Here is a 23,485-nt window from a genome sequence, read left to right on the forward strand (position 1 = left end):
TGATTAAGAATAACTGCAGTCTGTCAGGTGACAGTAACTTAATATTTACTGAATATTGATTGTTACGAATTTTAATTCCTGAAATAATTTTCTTTTTTTCTAAGAAAAAAGATTCTTAGTCATATTATTACTCTCAGTGGAAGCACAGAAATTTAGAAATAAAGCATAACGTAAATGCCTTTGGTTGTGTAATGTAGGTATTTAACAAAATGAAATTTCAACTCAAGTTAAATCATACATCTGCTTGACATAAATAGATGGTGTTTCTTTAATCATTTTTATACATAATTGATGTGTGAAAAGTTTCAGTTATCACATGAGGGTGTTAAAATTGGTTTCTATAGTTTTTTTAAGGTAGTCAATGAAATAATTCTGTAGGAATTTCAAAGCAGTGCAATGTCATGAAATACAGTTGAGAAAACTGTTTTCAATTTGAAGCWTGCCTTTTTATATAGAGCTTCAGATAAACTGGTTATTAGTTGGTAAGAATTACCTACTAATGAGACTTGCAATTCTTGTATTAAAGGTTGTTTTCTTTTTTCCACTGTGTCGCTTCCAAGTGCTAGGATGGTGTCCTACCTTGAATCTTTTTCTTTCTCTGTGCTAACTCCATCGGCAAGTCTAGGGAACGACTGCCTCTTGCAACAGAGCTGTTTCCTGTGTGTTTAGCTTGYGAGTTGTGAGCCTTTTTGCATACCTGGTTACATTTTGGATTCTTTCAGCATGTTTGGAGACCACATATGGCTTTTAATGCTACCATTTAGTTGTAGAACAGGCATCTGAGTAGATCCAGGCTTCACTTTAAAAATTCAGCAGGATGTTCATTTTCTTTGGTTTTGGATGTAGATGGCTAAAAATCCCCTGTAAGAGCAAGCCGCTTTATACAAGCGGTCATGGAGGCTGTGGCTGCTTTGAGGCAGAAATGTAAAACCTGGGTGACAGGCTGGAGGTTGCTCTGGGCGGACGCAGGCCAGTGTGAGCCTGACCGGGAACTGGACAGTGACTGGGGGGCCTACAGGCGAGGGCTCCGCTGTGGRGCAGGACAGCGGAGCTCTGTGTGCACCTCTGCAGTAGGAATTCTTTCKGTCTGAATCCTGGCTTCTGCTAATGCAGAGTCGGGCCCCGCACTGGGGCTTGAGGCCGGAGCAGCTTGTCTGTGGGGAGAAGCAGGAGGCGGGAGCTGGTGCCGTGGCCGCCTGAGCCGGCGCCCGTGCAGCGGGGCCCTGAGAGCCTGTGCGAAGCCGCTCCGGGAGCCGCTCCGGGAGCCGCTCYGGGTTGCACGGGTTTATTGGCCCGTTTATTGGCTTCGAGGAGAGCCCTGAGGAGAGGGCAGCTCCGCAGCACAGGGTCACGCACATGGGTTACGTGCCCTGCCATTCAAGAGACCGCTCTGGAACCAAATGCTTTTGTATTGACGGAAGAAAAACTGCGTTTGGTCTGCGCCTGTGTGGGTTTGTTYGTGTTTGTTTTTTAATGATACAGCCCTTTCAGTTGTACACTCCAAACTTGAAATGAATGCTTCTTGTTTTTTTTCTATGCTAGCTTTGCACTAGGATTATTGCTAATAATTGCACCCATAACTTCGTAAATGTTACACTGGACTCGCTTCTAAGGAGCAAGCCCCTGTACTCCAGGAAACCTGTTTTGCTGGTCTAGTGCCACATGCTGGGGCTGGCRGCCCCCAGCTTGGTAGCACCAGCCTGGGTGTCGCAGACCCTCTCCAAGGGATTAGACGTTTACCTCATAACTAGGGAGGGAGAATTGCTTTCTACTTACTAGAATAAAAATGCTGAGCACTAGTACAGTGAATACTGTATTATAAAAAGTGCAACTGGATTAAAAAAAAAGTCAATTCTCTTAGATTCTGACATACTGTATTGTTATTGAAAAAAAAGCTTTGCCAAGCAAAGCGTTATGTGTGTGTATATGTATTGTATATTTTATATATTATGTATACGTTACTTGCATATTATATATATATTATTTTATATACGCGTGTGTGTGTATACAACGGTACTTGCATACGCAGTTCAAGTATATGATTTTGCAGTCCAGTAGGTTAAATCCTTTCTTAGGTGATTCCAGGTAGGTGCAGTTGCTCAGTTGAGTTTCCTGGTCTGGACTCATATTTCTGCAAGGCGTTAGAGCAGAGCTTCATTAATTTATGGGGAYAAGAGCTTCTTCACTTGGTTCCTTCCTGACATTCAACATTTAGAACACTTCCTGAAATTCAAGTAGTTTGGCCTACAGAAAAAAAAAAAAAAAACCCTAATAGCAGTGTACATTACATGAAACATTGACCATTTATGGTATCTGCATTACCTACAGTTGCTTGTTATTTCTCTGTGCACGTGAAACTTGAAGCTGTGGAATTCAAGGTTAAAGGACTGTTAATAAATATTGCTCTTAATGGTGTGGTTAGTTAACAACTGTAATTATTAGAGCACTGGGCCTCTTGTCAAAATCTCTTGCCCAATTTTGTTGACACAATAAGAATTTAAAGCTTTCCTAAAATGGGACTGACGGTGACTAATGGGCAAGCTGGTACCAGCTTTAGAAGTCTTCCAGCCTGGATGGGTTACTTGTTTAAAGAGAATTGAGGAGAGTCATGTTAGTTGTGGACTRCTAAGGAAAATACTGTGCTTCATAGCAGAGACTTTATTTTGGTTCAGTCATTTTTGTAAAGTAGCTTTATTATATGATAAGTAGACTGGAGAAAACACAGTCATTCTTTTGTAGAGCAAGTGATTTGGATATTGACTGAAACTGTTCAACCTCTTCAAAACAAGAGAGCAAAACAGTTTAAAGAGCCTTCAAATGCTCTGTTGACAAATGGCTCAAATGTGGTGAATGGTGCACATCGGAGTGTGCCTGTGTTTGGCAAACCCTTCAGGCTACCATCAGTCTCCTGTTCTGTTCCACAGAATCTACCAGTCACGCGCATACTGGACAACCTTATGGAAATGAAGTCAAACCCAGTGAGTATGAAATCTTGAAGCTGTGGTATGTAAAAGTCATGACAATTCTTTGCTCTTGATAGAGCACTTAAATATAACAATGCTGTGTCTCAGTGATGGAGCCATTTTTTSTAGCTATTGCATGAGAATTTTTACCATAAAGATGGTTTACTTATAAYAGTAATTTATTTATAGATGACAAATTACTGATCTGTCTATCACTGTATTACTATATTTCTGTTAAGAGAAGTGAGAGTGGAAGCAGTTTCTGAATTCTTGGCGTCTAATATTCTTGTAGTGTCATGCGTCCACTTCCTGTTGATTTTAAGTTATTCTGTGGCCTGAAATTCTCTTTTTCACCAGGTAACTTTTTTTTGCCCATGTGATTTCAGATTTCTAGCAGTTATTAAGTATATTGCATAAAATTGGACTTTCCACATCTTTAAAGCTATTTATGAGAAAATAGTTTTATTAGCCTTTCAGTTTGCAAGTCATAATTACTCAGATTTGTCTAAGTTATAAACTTTTGAAAAGCTTAGATTTTAGATGCATGGTCAAAAGATTTGCCAAAATTTAAAACAACAACAACAACAAAAAAAAWAGCCCCAAATCCTGTCTGCACAGTGTATGGTGAAGGCTGCTTTATTCTCACTATATGCACGGAGTTCTTTCAGCACTCTTACATATGACCATGCTGTACCTGTCCTTGTTCTGAAACATCCCTTTTGGAAAGTTACTTAAAAAGTGTTCCCATGCCTGCTGCATTTCATTGGTCTTGCTGTTTTAGTTGCATTAGAAACACCTAGAGATACACCTGTATCATCTCACAGTGATTCAGCCCTATACCTAGGAAGATGTAAGGAAAAGGGGAAATTGCTCTGACCTCATCGTTTGAGCAACATTCTTGGCACTACAAAAACAAGTTTTCACACTATTTTACTTACCTGTGGTTTTTAAAGAAGTACAAAGGATACGTGGATTTGGCAATACTGAATTTTCAGCCCGTAGCTTAACTGTGTCTTACACTTTCTGGGTGTTCACACTGGGCCCTTTGTATCCACTGATCCATCTCTGCATGGTTAGTTGGTGCTTCCCTGGTCAGGTGCATGTCCTTTCCTCAGCTACCAAATCCAGCAAGTTTAATGATAGGTTTTACTCTTTACTGCACTGGTTATGATAGAAAGGCAGTAGGAATTAATCATGTCTCATAGGGAGATAAGTAATTGTAAAACAAAAAAGTAATCCATATGGAGGTGGTTCTGGCTTTTCTTAAGCTCTATAGATAACATATGTAATGGCTTTTAAGCAAAACATTTGCTTTTGGTTAAAGAACCAAGAACTTTATGTTTTCAGGCCTAAGTGGGGTTGTTACAAGCATGAGCAAATGTGACATTTGGAAAAGACACCTTGTGCAGCACAGCGCTGGTCCCTGGAGCTCTGCTCCCCTTTGCCTGCTGTCCTACTCCAGCATTCTAGCAAATCCACCTGTGAAAAAAGGTAGATGAAAGAAAAATGCCAACAAGCTTGAAAAGACCTTTTAGCCAATTTTGTAGTCATCCAGTAGAGGTCACTCAGAATGCCTAATACAGAAAACTGGAAATTAAAAACTACTGGTAGTAGATGCAAGTAGGTGAAAACTGGAAAAAAAAATCTGATAAACACTAACTTCCTCAGTCTTTAAGTTTAGGAATTGGTCTGGAAAAGTTTGTAAGTCACAAACTCTATTTTTCTTGACTTGATACTGTCAAATTGTACTCAGTAGACTAGATTGATAATTTGGAGAAAACATCAGTCTTGCATGAAAAAAACAGAGATTGAGGTGGCCCTTCAGCCTGCTGTCATGTCAGATGCTAGAATTCAAGATGCACAAAGGGATGTCCTATTCAGCAAGCCTAAGGAGAGCCAGGAAGCCCTAAAGAACCTTTCTCTTAGTTTTTCCCTTTCAGCTGGGAGAGGGAAGGCAGAGAGTTGTCACTGCGCTACGTTTACACTTGCTGTTGGATCAACAGGAGGACAGTGTGCACATTTATACCCTCGTGGTTGCTTCTCTTCTGTGATGTGTGAGGTCCTTTCCATCCTCAGAATGGACTGGCCACAGCCCTGCTGGCAGAGGGAGTTAGAGAAGAAAATGTCTTTAACTCACTGAATCTTGCTAGCTCTCCACAGTGGTCAGTATATGAAACGTACCTACAGAGGACACTTTTTTACAAAATTACACTTTTATGCAAAATTAAATATGYTAATTGCATGTAAATAATTTAAATTATAATTACTTTTTATATTTAGCATTAGGCAATATCCTAAAGGCAAAACTTTGTGCCACAGCTGTTCACAGCTATTACTGTCAGTTAAAAAATTTAAATTATCCAGCATAGTATGCAGTGCATAACTAATACCAGTTGTCTTTAAATGATTCTGTGTGTTACTCAAGGACTTGTCCTTCAGACAAAACAAACAGCAGGAACAACCATTGGGAGGCCAAATAAGTGCACAGTTGTGGTTTAAACGTTTTTCATAAGCAGGAACAGAAAGAACAATTCTTACTGATAAAAATAACATCCTGTAATTTTTTTTGAAATCTCCTGTAAATCAAGAATCAAGAAGAAGAATTATTTCTGTGATATGGCACCATCAAAACACGGAGGACCCACATGTAGCCCACAAATGAAATCAGCTCAACTCCTGCATGCAATTTATCTGTAAACTAAACTGCACAGTACCTGGCTGAAAATGTAGTATAGAAAGAGGGAAGCCAAGTAGCTGTCAAGAGCAATTTCTAAGACACTTTGTTTTTCATCTATAATAACTGGCAAAACTCTTGCTTGTTGCCAGTAAAAATATTGGATGCATCTCAAAGTTTTGCATGAAGAAAAGAATTTTTGTGTAATTTAGACAGTTCTTGTAGAACTTGCTTCTTCACAAATGTAATTTTGTTTTAATAATAGTCATAAATCATGAAATGAAAAGCGTAAGCTTCAGAATGGTAGCAGATTTTCATCTATGCTTCACTTAGCTTTCATTTCTGTAAAAGTATTTTGGTTTATAATATTCAATCACCAAGMGATTGCTATAACCTGGAAAATTTTAAAATTCATAAACTCGCCACATGATATTGCTCTAAAGCAAGTGACACATAGGAGGTTTCTTCTCTCTTTATTTTTCTCTGTCTGCTGCCTTTCTGCTGGGATTTATTATGCAACCAATATATTTTTTTGAAAATTTATTACAGGGGATTTTAGATGAACCAGAAATAAAGAGTCACTTCGATAGTACCCTTTGTGGCTCTAACATTTGTGGGAGAACCACTGTTTGTTCTGCGCTGGCACAGTTACATATAAGCATTATAAATATATGTGGACATCACAACTAACTCTGTGTGATATAACGTCTAAATGAAAGAGCTGCATTGACCTGAATTATGTTTACTATATAAGCAAGTATTTGTAAACTGAATTAAGATCTTTACGATTAAAAGCATGTTTTTTAACAGGAGACAGATGACTACAGGTATTTTGACCCCAAGATGCTCCGAGGTAGTGACAGGTGAGTTTAAGTTTTGCTTTCTTCTGCTACCTGGAGTGGATAATAYAAGAAAGAAAATCATTTCTATTTTATGTACTGACTGCCCAAGGTATTTAATTATTAATTCTAAGTCAAGACTGTTGAGCAAATTTAGTTAGAATCTGGATTGACCATATATAGTTTTGTAGTATTACTCAAAAACTATTGTTAAAATGCTAAAATCTACATCTGTGGAAACAGAAATGGGTACTAACATTTAGCAACATTAAGTATTTGACATTGTTACAATAATACCTTTTTACAAAAAAAAAAACTTTGTGCATTTATTAAACTGAAGCCATTTGATAGTATATCAAATCTGTTCTATCACTTTGCATTTGAAATTTTAATTTGAATATGTTTTAAAAGTTGTTATTRACTTTGCTAACAATAATTAAAGAGTATTTTTGCTCTTGTATAGACAGATACATATTTTATATTCATGTACGTATGAAAGGTTTATAATTTATATTGCCATGAAAAAGAGAGGAAAGTAAGTTTATAAATTTTTGCTTCTGTGACTAATACGGCTGGGCTCATCTCCCATCCTAGAAAGGATGACACTGTGGTAAGAATTTCCATCAAGCTGCAGGAGAATAATCAGTCCATTTAATTGTATAAGTAAGTTTATTATTGAACTAATAGTTGAAATATTTGCATATTGCATATTTGCAATAGAAAAAGTGGTAATGAAAAATAAGTTCCATAGAATGTATGATGTAAAAGAAATACTGCAGCTTTTATAATTTCAAAAATGAAGCCAATTTTGAAAGCATTAAGGAAAAAGGTGATGGTATRTAGTTTAATTGCATCTTTTGCTGTTTCAGTTTCCTCTTCTAGCATTTTAGAGTATTTTGTCTGAGAAATCTGCTTTGTTCATCTGTAAATTTTTCTTACATAAAGGAGGGTTCTTACCCAGAATATGTGCTGTTTCTCTGGGTTTGAAGAATTTAATGATACACATCTACAGCAATTCATAAATCTGTGTGACTGCAATGATTACTACAGGAAGAGATTTGAAATTTTGGTTTGAGGCTCATTTTTTAAATGGACTCAAGTTATATGCCTATACCTTGTTTTAAGCTTTATTGACTGGAGGGCCCCTATACTACAAGTGCAGAAATTAATTTTCCTGGTTTTCATAGTAGCTGTTCAGGACTTCATAGTAGCAGGTTGCAGACATTATGTGTTGGAAATTTATGTCTAGAGAAAATGCTGGGAATATAAACATAGTAATAGTATATTTAAGCTAATGCTGTACACTGCAATTTTTATTTAAACTTCATTGTGTAAAGTTAAAATATAGGTGCAACACATTCATGGAGGCTTCCCTGCCAAAAGTTGCCTCATTAGAATTATATCTGACATATCTATTAYACAGGTGGGATAAGAAATAAGTGTCTTTTTTCATTCAGTAGTTGTGTTTTAAACAGAGTAGATTGGTAGGCACCAGTGCTTTATCAAAATCAAGTGTCCAGCSTCAGCTTTTAAGACATCTAATGCACAAGTCGTTGACTTTCTTTGCTTTCGCGGTTACTACTATTATTAGTGCATCCCGTGCAGCTTGAATATGTAGCTACATAAATATTATACATTTTTATATAAATGTATAATGTTCATTAAACCAGGCACTAAACAATAAAACAAATCTGCACCTCAGAGGTATTTAGTTTTTTCATAGAGAAGGGGTGCTTGGAGGGCTGTGTGTTGGTGGGTCTTGTTCCTGTGTCCAGATTTGTCACGGCCCCTAGCAATACCACTTTAATAGATATGATCCATTGCATGCTTAAAGATTTCAAATTGCCTTAAATTAAATTTGAGCATAACTCTACTATAACCAAACTCTATTATAACCATGAGAGACATTTGTGTAATTCTCCCATCTAGATGGTACCTCAAGTATTTAAAGATTTTTAAGTAAGGAAGGTTATCTGGCTTGACAAAATATTACTAGTTTAAAATGCCAGTATTTGATAGAATAACTAATAAAAAAGATGTTAAAAAGTATTCCTTAGGAGGAATCATTTTGTTCTAACCCCTACTCCTCCTATTTTTCTGCTTATTAGTTTTAAATAGAGCAGAGGGTCTGCTGGCCGCTGGAGCCAGGGGAGGCCCCAGGCTGCCTCCTGGTGCGTGCGGCTCCTCCGCTGCGCCTAGGCCCGAGCTCCAGGAGAGCGCTCACCCTGCAAAAGACAGCTTTAAAAATAAACAGGTAGAACTCCTMTTTCCACAGGTATCTGTCCTGTAGAATGAATGATTTTGCATAATAAATAATTAACTTAAGATTAAACACATATTACATTAGCAGAAAGGCAATTATGTATTTTAAATATACAGCATTCCATAAATATGGTGTATATATGGTAATTTATTTTGTGTATTTATATGTGTGTCAAATAACTTTCAAGTTAAAATGTAATTTATATTTTTTTACAGTTCAGTTCCAAGAAACAAAAATCCATTCCAGGAGGTAAGTCATGTAGAAATTATTTTTAAGTGTTCATGCATTTAATTTTTTTTGTAAAGCAACAGTCATTTTTAATGATGATGAAGAAAATTAAAAGTTTCTGTTTGCAAAAACCACTTAGTCTAATTACATCTAACATTAGTTGTACTTAGCACTTGCTCTGAAGTAATCTTTTCATCTTCAAAGGACTGTGAAAGCATTAACTAATCCGAGGCAAAAAAAAATAGAAAATGCTTCTGGAGGCAATTACAGGAATTTAATAATACTGTAATTGGTACTCAGAAATTTAAAACTCTCATTGTTACAGTAAGCTTTTATAAGGCTTTTCATCATATTTATGTCCTTACACAGTCAATCACTGATAAATAAGTGATTGTGCTTCAGACAGTTCCTCTAATTCAAGGGAAGAAAAAAAAAAGTTTTCTCTCTTCCTATTTAGTACAAATTTTATGGCAGTAACTTTCATCATTTTTAATATAACCATTTGGAATTGTAACCATCTGGTAGCTTCTCAAAGAAGTCTATACCATAAGGCACCATATATGACTAATAGAAGTCATAGCAGCTCTGGCAGTAGTAACAAAGCCCACATGAAATTTAAACAATTGCAAAAGTGTTTTACTGGTTCCCCATAATAATTCTTAAAGGACCACAGAAATATTTCTAACTGTTGTTGGGGACACTGGAGACATCTCCACATGAAAAAGTGGTGTCTTGAAACTGGAAAAAAAAAATCAAAATTTTGAAGTAGAAGAAGAAATGTTAAAAGGCCTCTGCTTACCTGTAAAATTTTTTGACTGCCGTATTGCAGGTAGGAAGCCAGTACTGTTTCTGACGGTTCTTAGAAAGAAGTGTGGTTGATGAGGATGACTGATGCTCTCTGTTTAATGATTTGGTATATATTGTAGGCTGAAATGTTAARATTTGGTTGCATATTCTGACTATCTGTGTGTTACATTTTAGGCAATAGTATTTGTAGTTGGAGGAGGCAACTATATTGAATATCAAAATCTTGTTGACTACATAAAGGTGCGTACATTCATAAAAGCTGTGTGGTATAACACTGATAGCAGTCGATTTCATCAGACTTTTTGTAATATATTTCATGCTTTTATTAAATTTACTGTATGCATAAGCAGGAAAAAATAGATGAGAGAACATCAATAGGGAATGAAAGGTTTTAACTTTTGCTCATGTTGCTCCTGTTTTGAATTGAGCCAATAAAAAGAATTCTGCCTTATTTTGTCTTTCACAATTTACTACTATGCATCAGTTTTTATTTTTGCCAAAACAGGCAGTAAGTCAGACTTTACCTGTGCTAGACAACACAAGAAATTCAGATCCAACATAATATTTCCATAAAAAACATATTGGACTTTTGAAAAGGACTGAGGTTATTTTATTTCAGAARTTAAGGGATTTAAATATGTCTCCAATGATTGTGTACCTATATTCCCTTTGTTTAAATGTTCTAACTAATATTTTAAGTGTTTTTATTTAAAATGACCTGTTTAGAGAAATACATATGACACAGTTCAAGTGTCCCTGAATACGTATTTTAGTTGCTTGGAAGGCAACAGTTCCATTTTACAATTATTTCTGTCTTTTATAAATGTATTAGGTACTATGCAGAAACAAATGCTATTCRGGCATCCCRCCGAAAATGAGACCTGACAAAACAMCAGTTTAGATCAAAACTTGTAAGGATGAAAACAGAAGGCAGCCCCACCATGGCTGACCTGGAATGTTGGAGGACCCAAGCTCAGSACCCTGCACAAGGAGAAGAATAGCACATTATCAGAAATCACTCAGGTTTAAGGGTAGATGAAGACTTGAAGCAGGACTTGGTGCTGGCTGCCCACTTGCCATGCGCTCACCCCCATGGACCCTTAGCACCTCCTGCTCCTCCCCAACCAGCGGCACTGGAACAAGCGCTGGGGAAGGCTTCGGGCCGCCTGTGCTCTGTAGCCTTTTCCTGTCAGAAAGGCTAACAGTCTTTGTGGATAGGATAGGGAGTGCATCCCAGGCAAAGGGTTCTTGTCTTTCGACCACCAGCAGCAGCAAACGTGCCCCCAACTGTCCTTGCAGCAGCTAGTCTAGGGGCAGAGGGTCTGGCTGCTTTTTCTGAAAGGCAGCAGAGAGGASGGCCTGCCCGGTAAGGTCGTTACCTCAGAGTTCAGCATTCCAGTGGGCTCAAGGGGGTAAAATGCCCTTTTTCTTTTTTTCCTCCTTTTTGCCATGGTGTACAAATGGTTATTTATTTTTTTCCCAGACCAACAATGTAGGACTTCATCCAGAGATGGGATGTTTGTTTTTGGTGCACAATTAATTTTAAATTCATTTAGCACTTTGACTACTCTCGTTAACATTTGCTTTCTTCCTCCTTTTGTCTGTTCTTAGGGTAAACAAGGCAAGCACGTGCTGTATGGCTGCAGTGAACTCTTCAATGCTGCACAGTTTATAAAGCAGGTAGGTTACCTTTAGCAATACACCTCTAATTTTTATTACTTGTGTTTCGAGTAATTTACCTTTACATCTTCTTTTTTTGGTAATTTTTGAAATTGTTTTTTGTTAGGTTAAAACATATTCTGTGATCTATATTTACTTGGAGGCGTTGCAGTTACTAACTTTGGCAGGCCTGTACTGTAGAAGTTTGTKCCACAGGTGAATAAGCTGGTAATAGCCTTAGCAAAAATCATGCTTAAAAAAAAAAAGCAAAGAAACCCATAACCATAGTTCTTGGCACTCTCTAAAAATAGCTATTATTCTAGCAATTCAGAAAATTAAAATCTGATATTCAAATATGGTTTTTGAAACCTTTGTCCTAAATATTGCTGTTCATAAGAACTGGCTTAGAGGGAGTTCAAAGTTGTCCATACCTATTAAAAACACTCTTTGAATGCTATTAATGAAGTTGTTTTTGCCATTACATTTCCATGCCTTTTTCCAGTGCAAATGTAAAATATACACTACTCAGATTTGGTCAGCACCTGATAGGCCTTGAGTGCCTGTCACCACCCATGCTTTTGCTTCCTGCTAGCGAGAGAATAAATTCATGCTTACTCAAAACTACACTTTACTGCACTAAACTCACTCTTGTTGCACCTGAAAGAGACTAAGCAAATGGTATGCATCAGCTTACAGCTTTTCAGTCTTTTTAATTAACTTTTTCATACCTCAGAGACTGGCTGTGTGTACTGGACTTTTACCATCTAAATTTATGAAAGTATTATGTTTTTTTAGGTCAGATCCATTCCCATGAGTGTAATCTTAAATATTTTCTCTATGACTACCATATGCCTTTGGGTGCAAGCAACAGCCCAATGCTGTAGGACAGGCAATATTTACTCTATTAAATGGCTCTTAGTTAGACTGAAAGAGTAAGATCATCAACCTAATTTTTTTTTTTTTAAATCTTTTCCTTTTTAGTTGTCCCAACTTGGCCAGAAGTAAGACCGAAACACCATTACCTGGATGGCAGCATGACAACAAAGACTTGTTAAAACACTCAGCTATCTTCATATCTATAATTCTGTCATTACATTAAAACTTAAACAGTTCCATTAATTTGATATTTTTTTAAAAAGATCTGTACTTAACATAGTGTATAACAACATTTCAAAAATAAATCTTTAAATATGCTATATTTTTGATGGAGGTCAGTGTCACATTATCACTTTCTAAATGGAGTATTATCTATGCCCTATGACAGAGTGAGCTGCAAAGTTTAACATTCTTGGGATCTTGTATATAGTTGTAAAATAAAAACAGTAATTTGAAGAAAAAAGTCAAATCTTATTTTAGGAGACATGTCCTTACTGATAGGCCAGGCCATCTTTATTTAACAAAATGGAAGAAGACAGCTGAGTTTTAGGACCACAGCTGAGCAGCCTTAGCATGAGACAAGTTCTGCTTCTAGGTGTTTTCCCTTCAGTATCTACCAAAGCCTTATATTGTCTTTGGATTTGTTCGGTCTTCAGCTTAATCGTCTGAAGTTGTACTTGAAGTCACTTCACTACACTTTTCTGATACAGTAATTGAGCTGTTTTTGTTGAGGTTGAATATCTGTATTTGTTTGCCTGCCTACCTGCCTACGTCCTAAACTTGTGAAAACTGTAATACTTTTTTTTTCCCCCTGTATTTTTATTGCTACTACTCTGGGCGTTCTGGAAAGTAACTAAGCCACACTCCAGCAAAAACTCCTAACTTGTATATGCACACATTTAAAATACTCTTTTTCTCAGTTTCATTAGGAAGAGCTGGTTTACATGCAGACAGCAAATCTTTGGGCATAAGTAATGATAGCTCTGGAGATTATAGGTAAGGAATTTAAAGAAGGTAACACAATTACTTTACAGTGCCTCTCTGCCTCTAAAAATATCCCCCCAGAAAATTGCACTGCTACAGGTGAGGCAATAATAGAGCATACTCTAGGTGAAGCCTGCTCTACTCAAGGAAGCATTGAACTGTGTATTAACAAAATGTGAAATTATAAGAGTTACTGACCTTGTAGAAATTTTTGCAGTATTCCTCCTCAGATGAAGTTTAATGTTAATTTTGGTTTAGAGGCAATATTCTTTTCCACTTGGAGTTATTTTAAAACTTCTATWTAAGAAATGCAGCTGATCTTAAAAGTATCCCAATAAAGGCATAATTTAAATTATATTATCCAAAACTAATTATACTTTTAATTACCCTAGCAGAGCACTGCAAACTGCTCTGCAATACTAACTTCACTAATACAATAAATTTATTTATGCTGATATTAATTATAGTTCTTATGTGAGCACTCTCCAATGGTTCAGCCAGCTAGAGGACTCACTGTTTCAAAGRTGGCTCATTATTCTTCTAATTCCCTAACGTGCATGATAATTACATGCACACTGTGTTTGCTAAACAAAGTCAAGGGCATTTGGAAAAGAAAATGATGTTTAAGGTGGTTCTTGTTTTCTGTCAGAGTTGGTTCCAGGAGCTTGAAATAATCCCTGTAAAAATGAGTTTAAAGCAGAGCTTGAACTTCACAGCTGTCACCTACGTTCTGGGAAAGCTGCAGCTTCTCAGGACAAAGAACTAGCAACCTGAGCTAATGCTATTTTTTGGTGAACATCCTATTTAACCTGAGAACTCCCCTTCTCTTGATACRTGTTTCTGAGTTCTACACTCAGTTGCAGACAGCTGCGTCGTGACCAGGTGAGAGCTGGGGTTTTTTTTCCAACCATCAGGCACTGTCAGAAATACATAAAAGCCAAGTTGTTTTCACTGCTCAGAGCAAGCAGCCTGGGAACTAAACCACAGCTGCTTCAGCTCTGCAGCAGTGAACTGCCTGCCAGAGGGACAATGCTCTTTGTGTAGCTTACCCATCAAGTACCTGTTTGTGGCTCAGCCAGCCATGCCCTGCGAGAGCCGCAGCCGCGCTAGGGAAGCCCCTCGCGCCAGCGCTGCTCACGACACTGGTCTGGCAGCCTTGGAACGCTGCTGAGAACTGTTCCCTTCACAGGAAACATGTTGCAATAAGGAGTCTGAAAATAAAAATCATGGTTGTAGCATCAATTGCTTCTTTTAAAAAGCATATAAGACAGCAGATTTTTATACAGCCTTTACCAATTCCTTCTGCCTTTGTTCATTAAGAAGGGGTTTGAATTAGCAAGACTTTGCTTATTTGACATAAAGGTTGCAGATTAAGTTTTCTRTTGTGTTTGGAGACAAGTTTGTGTCCAGGTTGATACCCAAATCTTCAGGTTTGCTCTGTGACCAGGAAACCAGCAAGTTTTTTTGTTGTTATTTTTTAAATAAATACAATTTTAACATTTTAAACATTCTTCTCTGCCTCTTTCCACAACAATTTGTTCATATGTGGTAGAGTAGTAGTCCTAAAGCTCTGTATTAACATTAAACCCCTGATAACCCACCATGTCTTTGTAAAAGCCTACTCAGCACAGTTCTTCAATTCTGACACAAGCTGCTTATTAGGTGCTGGTTTTTGTTATGCAGCCCTGTACACGGGTCTCTCTGGAATAAGGAGAGTGAAAGCTCATTCATGATATCCAGAGGAAAGAGAAGTTACAAGTAACGGGGCCCACAGCAGGCTTASTGAAGGGCTAGCCAGTGACCTTTACCTCCTCTGAGGCCTTTGCCCAAGAGCAGATTAGGGCCAGAAAGCTGATCCCAGTGCTCCAGGAGGGAGCAGCGGAGCAAAGGGATCCCTGCCACAGCCGCTGCTTAACAGATTAAGCAAGTGCTGGGGGGTGCAGCAGGTTTGGGGACATTTCTAACCCTCCTTTCACAGTTTTTTTTTTTTGKTCCAAAGGCTGGGAGGGATGGCAACAGCTCTGGTGCCAAGCGGCTCAGACTGACACACACGCACACACACCCCCCCGCCTTGCTCGCTGCCTCCTCACTTCAGTAAGTGGAGCAGAGCAAGACTCAGGTTCAAAGTGCTAGGTCTGTTCTCAGGGGAAAAAAATAAAAGCAGTCTGGTCCTCAACTGTGGAAAATCTGCATCTATGTCTTTCAAGAAGGTATTTGCCATCTCAGCTTTGGAGGAAAGGATTATGTATCATATATATATATCATAAGGAAACAATAATCCTTTTTCTTTCTTTTGCTTTGCTTCAAAAGGCTGTGAATATTTAGATGAATTAGTGCTTTTGCTTTTTAAATTGAGACAAAAAAAAAAAGTCTGTGAATGTCTCTGCTCAAGTTAAATGCCCTTATTATCACTGATACAAATCCTATTTCTTGCCTGTGTTACGATACCAAGTTGCTGCTGTTACTGGCAGTGAAGGCCAGTGCCGGCCTCTGTCCTTGGCTGGCTGCTTCGCTGCTGACAGCCGTGCTAGGTTAGCAAGAACTAGACCAGAGAGGGCTCGAGTACGCTGGCAACGTGTTATAGCGGCAGCGACTGCTCTACTTCTGAGCATCCCAGCAAAGCGTGTCCTAAGCTCTTGTTTTGGGTTGCGCAGCAGTGACACAGCATGAACAGAGAGTTGTAGGAMTTCAGTCCTACCCCTCTTTTTCTATACCCCACAAGTAAGCAAGTTCCTTCAGAGTTTACAGCATTATTTAGGAATCTTAAATGCCTACTGTACACCAAATAAACTGTTCATCCTTAGGATTACAGAGCCATTATAATGCACAAAAATAAAGGACGCCGTGATTGTCCAACTCTAGGTCGCCTGATTTTTTTCTATTTTACATGTTTTGTAAAGCTAAAAAGTGTTTTAAGTGTAACATTTTAGTTTCCCCCATTTTAAGCACACAGCAATAGCCTAAAAGCAGTCTCATGCCTATCATCYAAGACCCCTTATGCAAAAATAAACTTACTGTTGTTCAAAAAAAAAAAAATATTACAGCTCTTGAACTTCTCTAATCAGTGCTTCCGCTGTACTAAGTGATGATAGGCTAAAAAGGTTTTATATTATAAAAGTAAATTTTATTCTTTCTGTACTTAATAAATACTGCAGAAGTTTTCATATTTCATTCCTCAGCCTTTTTCATCCCCCACAACTACATTCTAATTAGCTTCCTTCTAAAAGAAGAAAAAGTTTTGACCTGAAAAGGTTTTGAAATTATACTTACATAGAGCTGTAATGTGAATGCATAATGGGGTTGCTCCTACTTCTTCTTTGGAGAATAGAATGTAAACAGCGCAAAAGACATTTTTAGTGATTAACTAAGCTGGTGTATTTTCTCCCTGGAGTGTACTAAGGCTATTTGCATATGCAACCTCAGCAGCAAAGTTCTTTTTTTTTTTCCCCCAGTTCTTGCCACATTTCAAACAAGGAGATTATCATAAACGTTCAAATTTGGCACCTTACATATGAATGCTATCAGGAGATCTGCTCAGAAGTTTTTCTTTCAACTCAAACATAAAATTAAATCACTTTAAAATAGATTCCAAGTATTCAGTCTTACGCAAGATTCTTCAAAATAATTCTAAACCACGAATAAATACAGTTTGTATCTATTTCAAACGGTAACAACTGCTCATACATTGCAAATGCTGACTTTTTCTAGACCACAAATATGGAGCCTACAAAAAAGACTGAACAAGGGCATCATTTTCTGTCATCTGTGGGTCGCATAGGACAGGAGCAGTGCTCTTGTGTTTCTCTGTTCCTGTACCCAGCACAAGCATTACMCAGGTAACTAACTACAAGAGCCTTGTGTGTGGCTCACATAGCAACTTTGCCAATAGTCTGTATTGCCAGTTTTCCCTAACACTGAAAAAACTCTTTCTACTTACAAGAGCAAGAAGCAAGACACTGCTGCCACAGTATTTGCCTCAGCTCCCCTTCCCAGCGTGCTCCAGCCCTCTGGGAGGGCACTCACTGCTCCCTCGCTTGGCATGGGCACAGCTCCACAGCCACGTTCCAGCCGTGAGGTAACTCGCGCCTGCCTGGAGCTCAGCCCTCCAGCCATCGGCCCGGCTGCTAAATGTTATAGCCCACCACTCAAAAAAAAAAAAAAAAAGAAAAAAAAAAAAAAAGCCATCAACAATGCCAGGACAGAGGACTACTCTTAATTTTGTTCTGCTCAGGGAAGGAACACAGGAGAGCGAGCCTGCAGCCAGCCAGCCCACCTGCCAGCGAGTGCTTTTCCAGCACCCAGCCTGAGGATGAGCACTGCAATACAGGGAGAGCAGCCTTAGTTCAACAGGACTGGCTTGCAGAAGTGCAGGGATACTGGAGCTAATGTTTGCGGGCATGCCGTGCAGCCTGTCTGCCTGAGCCCTCCTGCAGCCTTCTCCTCTCCCCTTCCCCTGGGCCCCAGCCACACAAGGCCTCGTCACGTTCTCCCTTTTGCTCGCTGGCCCAGGGGCTGCCACCAACGGGCCTGCCAGACCTTTTCCTGATGCCGAGGCATCCTGTGCAGCAGGCACAGAGCCATGCGGAGCCCTTGCTGTCTGCTCCCCTCGATGCCCAGCCAGTCTTGCCAGGGCCTCTCAGCAGCACGGTAGGGCTCTCAGCCACTACTGCCTCCAGGAGACGCAGACACTGCCCCAGCTCTCTGGGCAAGCTCCTCTGCTCTCCCAAGGGCAGCAATAGGCAMTTCTCGGAGTGTGAGCCTGTTTGCAGCCTATAGGACCTCACCACCTCCTGCAGTTTGCTAGTCTTTACAGCAGCCGAGAGGCTTTATTTACTGTTTCAGAAAGTCTTCTYGTTTTACTCTGAAATATACTTTGGAAATTGTTATCTGCTCAGGAAAATAGCTATGAATGAAAATTTAAAAAAAAAAAAACCCAAAAAACAGCCTCCTTAGATTGCTCTCAGTCTAATTCGTACAACATATATATACATAACACGCACACACTTTCTCTTCATGATATTCCCATGTTTAGCTCAGGAAGGCAGGAATGCAGTCCAAGCAGACATCCTACATTTCCTTCTTCCTTTCTCCCAGACATAATGGCCACTCCATTCCAAAAGAGCCTCTCCTGCAACCATCATAGACTTGCTGGTTGGAAGAGAGCTTTGTATATTAACTAATCCAACGTCCCACTTGAACTGGTAGCACTACCAGCACATCATGCTGAAGGTAAACATGGCTTTGCTGAGTGGTGTTTTGAAAGTCTCCACAGATGGAGATGCCATGATGTTTCTCGGAAACCACTTCCAATGCTGCTCTRCCCTCCCAGCAAAAGAGCTTTTCCTAGCATCCAACCTCACAAGCTCAGAGCTCTTACATCACCTGGCATTACTGAAAACAGTTTGGCTCCATTATCTTTGTAACTACTTTCCAAGTAGTCATAGCCTGCTATTAGATTATCCTTTAACATCCTCCTTGCCCACCTACACAACCCAGCCCCCTCTGCCTTTCCTCACAAACTTTTGTTTAAAGATGTCTTTACCACCAAACACTTCCTCGTTCCTCTCCCTCAAGTCTCCATATTTTATGTTAACAAAGGAGTTGCACTGGTGAGACACGTTTGGAGCAGTGTCCAGTTTTGGGCTCCCTTATATGAGGCAGACATGGACGTCCTGGAGCTAGCCCAGCAAACAGCCACGAAAATGATGGAGTGGCACAAGTGTCACATGAGGAGCGACAGAGAGTGCTGGGGCTAAGAACACTTAAGCTTATTAACATGTACAAATAATGGATGGGAGAACAGAAAGAAGTGCCTAGTGATCAGATGAGAGGCGCAGACCACAAATTGAAACACAGGAAATTCCATTTGAATGTTAAACACATACAGACACATTCAAAACCAAGCTCTACTTTACTGTGAGGAAGATGGAGCGCAGAACCAGCCTTCCCCGACAGACTGTGGAGTCTCCACGTCTGGAGATACTCAAAATCCAACACCATCCCTGCTCTAATTGACCTTGCTTGAGCAAGAGGGTTGGACCAGATAATTTCCWGAAGTCCCTCCCAACCTCAACTGTTCTGTGATACAACAGAAAACAGACCATAATGAACAGTGCTGAACTGTACAAAATATTAAACATATCCTCGTTTTACATGAAACTATCATTATCTGAGCTAAACTCCAATGGCTAAACTGATGCCGTCACAGCCATCTCTGGAATCACAAGAGGTGTATGACAGCGGGTGCTCACTGGCGAGGTGGAAGAGGCTGGGATTATGATTGTGTAGACCAAGGAAAGGCAGTGCCATCAGCACCTCAGAAAAGAGCAAGTGCTGCTACGTGTCCTGGAGCCACCTATTCCTCCCCTCTGGAAAAGCTGAGCTTCCATAGACCAAGGGAGTTGCACAAACCCAAGTAAAGCAAAAAAGGAGGTCACTCTTGTACAGAAGTTCATTATTTATTGTGGGAGAATCTCTCCCCTATTAATTAGGATTGATTTTATGTCTTTTTTTCTTTCCCTCTCCCTCTCAATTCACAGGAATATAAATGATCAAAACCACAGTCCACATTCTTTAGGATCAGTTTCAGATTAGCCAAACAGTCAGGGACAACTTGATGAAAACTAATGTAGTTGTGTAATTGTGGCATTCGAATCACCCACACCAAATCATGATGTTTTCCAAATTCATTTTCCCCCTCTAGGTGTCACTTGTATTTTGTTCTGCTTTTCTCCTGGCCTGGTCTGCCTCCTCACAACCTCTATCTTGTCAGTGTGTGGGCTCCAAGTGCCAGCACTCCCCAATGTCCTCACCAGTCATTCTGCAAGGCTTGCCAGCTTCTCAGGTCCATTCATCTGCACTGGCAGTAGCTCTAGATTCCACACGGGCCTCAAACTTGTTCCAGCATCCCAACAGAGACAAGGATTCAGCCCCAAAATGCTAGCATTGATATGCGATCAAAGGGAACAGCTAGCCGCCTTCCCAAACCCACAGGAATATTTGTACATCTAAAGTTCCTGAAGGAAAAACACACCATATTTAGAAGACTCTTTTGGCACGGGATGACCTTACTTTCCATTACCTATTTTAAATGAGCTGCTGTTTGGGAAGTAAAAAACAGTGCTATGAAAATAAAGCTAGCTCCAGCTGACTGAGATTCAGGAAGATGAAAGATGAAATCAGGAGAGCATACTTTGGAAGCTTCCTCAGCAGGAGACCAAGAACCAATGTCTCTATCATTTTTACTGATATTTCACATTTGGGTGCTGTTCAGTTGTATAATTTCACAATGACAATTAAAAAGCTAATTCCCTTAAAGTATATCAACTGAAATGCAATCTTAATCTAGTCTCCTTCTCCCTTTTACTTAAAATTAYTACATTCAGATTATTCCATTTTGTTCAAATGTTTTACCAATTCCCATCATATTGTCTCAGTATACACAGTACATTTCAGGTTGTTCTGCCTCATCTCTGTTCTTCCTCATACTGGTAAAACTGTCAAGAAAGGGGTGAAAGAAGCTTCTTGCTAACTGAGGTATAGTTAGGACTGTATGTGTCCTAATAGACCTCRCCATTTCCATAACACAAGCATCTTCAACCGTGAGGATGGCACACTTGCCTAAATTCTAGCCTATGAGCGACAAGAGAAAACAAACTTTAGTGAGGCCCAGACCATGGTCACACAGCACAGTCTTCACTGTTGGGTAGACAGGAATGTGACTGGCGTCAGAAAGGGATGGTGAAATGGACTGTGTGTTCTGGATGAGCCACCCTTTTCCAAGACTGATRGTGCATATGAGAAGATTCAGGGATAAAAAAGGGCAGGAAGATGGGCTTATAGGAGTAGCCAAGCTCATAGCTAACTTATTTGGGTCAATGAGAGCTCGGGAGCAAGTATTCAAAGAATCTTTATTCATCACCTCTACACGCAAGGATTTGTGACCAGGGAATGCTCCCATACAAAGGGGATTTCAGCCCTCTAGCAAAGGGAAGAGGGAGAACCAGGCCCTTGCCGAGAGGCCTGCACGCAGGGTGGCCAGGGAYTGCCAGAGCAGCAGCATGGAAGAGGCCAGGAATCTCAAAGAGAGCACTCAGTGGAACACAAACCTAATAGGGGGCTCTCCCCTGAAGTGAAAGGCAGACACAGAGTTGCACGAGCTGGAGGGTCCAACTTTACTGCTGGGCCCCATCCCATGCAAGGAGCTGAGGGTGGGAGCCATCTCTCTCCCTTCTCTCTTTCACATGGCCTCCTGTACCTCACTGCTCATTACCAAGCAGACTCAGAGAAAACCTTCCCATCCCACGCTTGGAGTGAGGGGACACTCTGCAAGCATCACTAGAGGAATCAGATCCTGGGAAAGTAGCACACAAATTCATGCATTTACACATGATGAATACCAGCTAACAGGAATGCTGCCTGCCCAAAGCTATTTTCAGATCTTTTGTCAACAGAAGCCATAAGCAGGMAGAAAATACAATTTGAATGTTAACTACAGTTCCACTATATAAGGCTTTATGKGGACACAAGACTTCATGACTTGGCAGTCACAACAGAAGATGGAAATTAAAGAAACTTGGTAGGTCCTGCTGTTCTTGCTACCTACCAGAAAGTCTGCATTCAAAGGAAAAAAAAAACCAAAATCCTAATCAGGCCCAAGTATTGAACAGAAGTTTGCTAAAACTAAAATCACCATTTGCTACAGATAGATGTGCACTCCAGCTACCTAGGCAGGAAGCAAAAGAAAATGTTAGTTTCTGCCAATCAGCTGCATTGAGATAGAGAACTGAGTTCTCAAGACTTTCAGTGCTCCAGTACTCCTGAAAGTATATGCAACTCTGTGTAACTTAAATGCTTGAAAAACAATTAAATAACTGCATGCCGGATTTTTATAAGCATTTTATGTTCTGCTTACCTCTGAATTCATTATAATCGCAGTATTTTATGTGCTACAATGGTAGATGTGCTATAAATATTTCCACATGCACAAGGACAGAAGCAATTTCCCAATTAAACTAAACCAACTGGGGCTTCAGAAATGTCAGTGTTTTCTGCGATCCAAGTTATAATTAAATGAATGTGTTGTCTTTGTTTTGTTTGTGTCCCATACTTAAAAGTATCATGTATCAATTTAGAACATGTCTAAATTTTAAAAAGCAGTAAGGCAGCTGTTTGGAAATGAGCACAGAGTTTACCTAATGATGTGAATTAATATAAAGTTACTGCTAATCAAAGGCCATCAAGTTATTCTTCTTGGTACTTGTATTGAACCTGACTGGTACATGGGTAGTATAAGCAATTCTTAAAATGGAATTTGAATGAAAAAGAAAAAAGAAGTGTTTTTCATAACTTGATGTTCCTTTTTCCTTTCCCCACTGAGATGAAAATTTAACTAAAAGATCATCTGGCAACAGAAATGTTATTTCCATTTTACCCACAGATCAGTCATTTCCCAGGGGTTGGTTAATAGCGACACTTTTGTAGATAGTCTTTTAAACAACAACAACAAAAATACCTAGTCCCTGGAGATKCTTTATCCACCGGAGAACCTCTGGAAGGTCCTCTCGGACTACAAACTCTCTGCATCTCAAAGGTAGCTTTAGTTTCTATTTTTAACTTCTAAATTTCTAGATCCGAGATAAAGTTCAGCGTAACTACAAATCTTCCTTACAGAATAGGCCTATTTAACCTTATTTCACACTCTACTTCTAAGAATGGGGGTGGGCAGCTGTGACTGGAAGCCAGTGCTGCAGTGTAAGCTCCTGACTGATGGAGCCGTCCCCGCTGAAGGACAGTGTTGATGCCGTGTTGAGTGCAGAATTACAGTGTGTTTSAGGAGGAATACACGGTAGACACTTTGAGGACAAGGGCCCAAAACAGAACCTGGGAAGTGAGACACGTTTTGAATAACAGTACAACGAGTATGGGAGAACACAAGGCCTAATGCAAAGTGCGTGGGCCTTCTACTTTGCAGATCGTAAGGAGAGACAATTTGGGTGCAATTGAAGGAATATGGTGGAAATAGGGAGCCATAAACACAGTGGAAAAGAAGTGGCACATTAGAAAATAAAAGAGTATACCATACGAGTTATATTAATTCTTGATTTGAGCGCCTTTTATGGAAAAGGAATAGAAGAAAGCACACATGCTCACACATGAAGTAGTATCCCTGAAAGAGGAAAGCTTTTCCTGC

The 23,485-nt window shown here is 39.5% G+C and overlaps 1 protein-coding gene across 1 annotated transcript in view; it reads left to right on the forward strand.

Annotated features, from left to right (window-relative positions):
- SCFD1 (sec1 family domain containing 1) overlaps positions 1-14,188 on the forward strand; it is a 41,169-nt gene extending 26,981 nt beyond the window's left edge. Inside the window, exons 19-24 of the mRNA XM_026051760.1 lie at positions 2,925-2,978; positions 6,448-6,500; positions 8,955-8,988; positions 9,949-10,014; positions 11,386-11,454; positions 12,415-14,188. Coding sequence (XP_025907545.1) covers positions 2,925-2,978; positions 6,448-6,500; positions 8,955-8,988; positions 9,949-10,014; positions 11,386-11,454; positions 12,415-12,438 — 300 coding nt within the window. The 3' untranslated portion in view covers positions 12,439-14,188. The remainder of the gene's footprint in view (positions 1-2,924; positions 2,979-6,447; positions 6,501-8,954; positions 8,989-9,948; positions 10,015-11,385; positions 11,455-12,414) is intronic.
- The last annotated feature ends 9,297 nt before the right edge of the window (positions 14,189-23,485 follow it).

This window comes from Nothoprocta perdicaria, unplaced genomic scaffold (genome assembly GCF_003342845.1).
Source record: "Nothoprocta perdicaria isolate Ctin4 unplaced genomic scaffold, notPer1 scaffold_8, whole genome shotgun sequence".
Classification (NCBI taxonomy): Eukaryota; Metazoa; Chordata; class Aves; order Tinamiformes; family Tinamidae; genus Nothoprocta; species Nothoprocta perdicaria.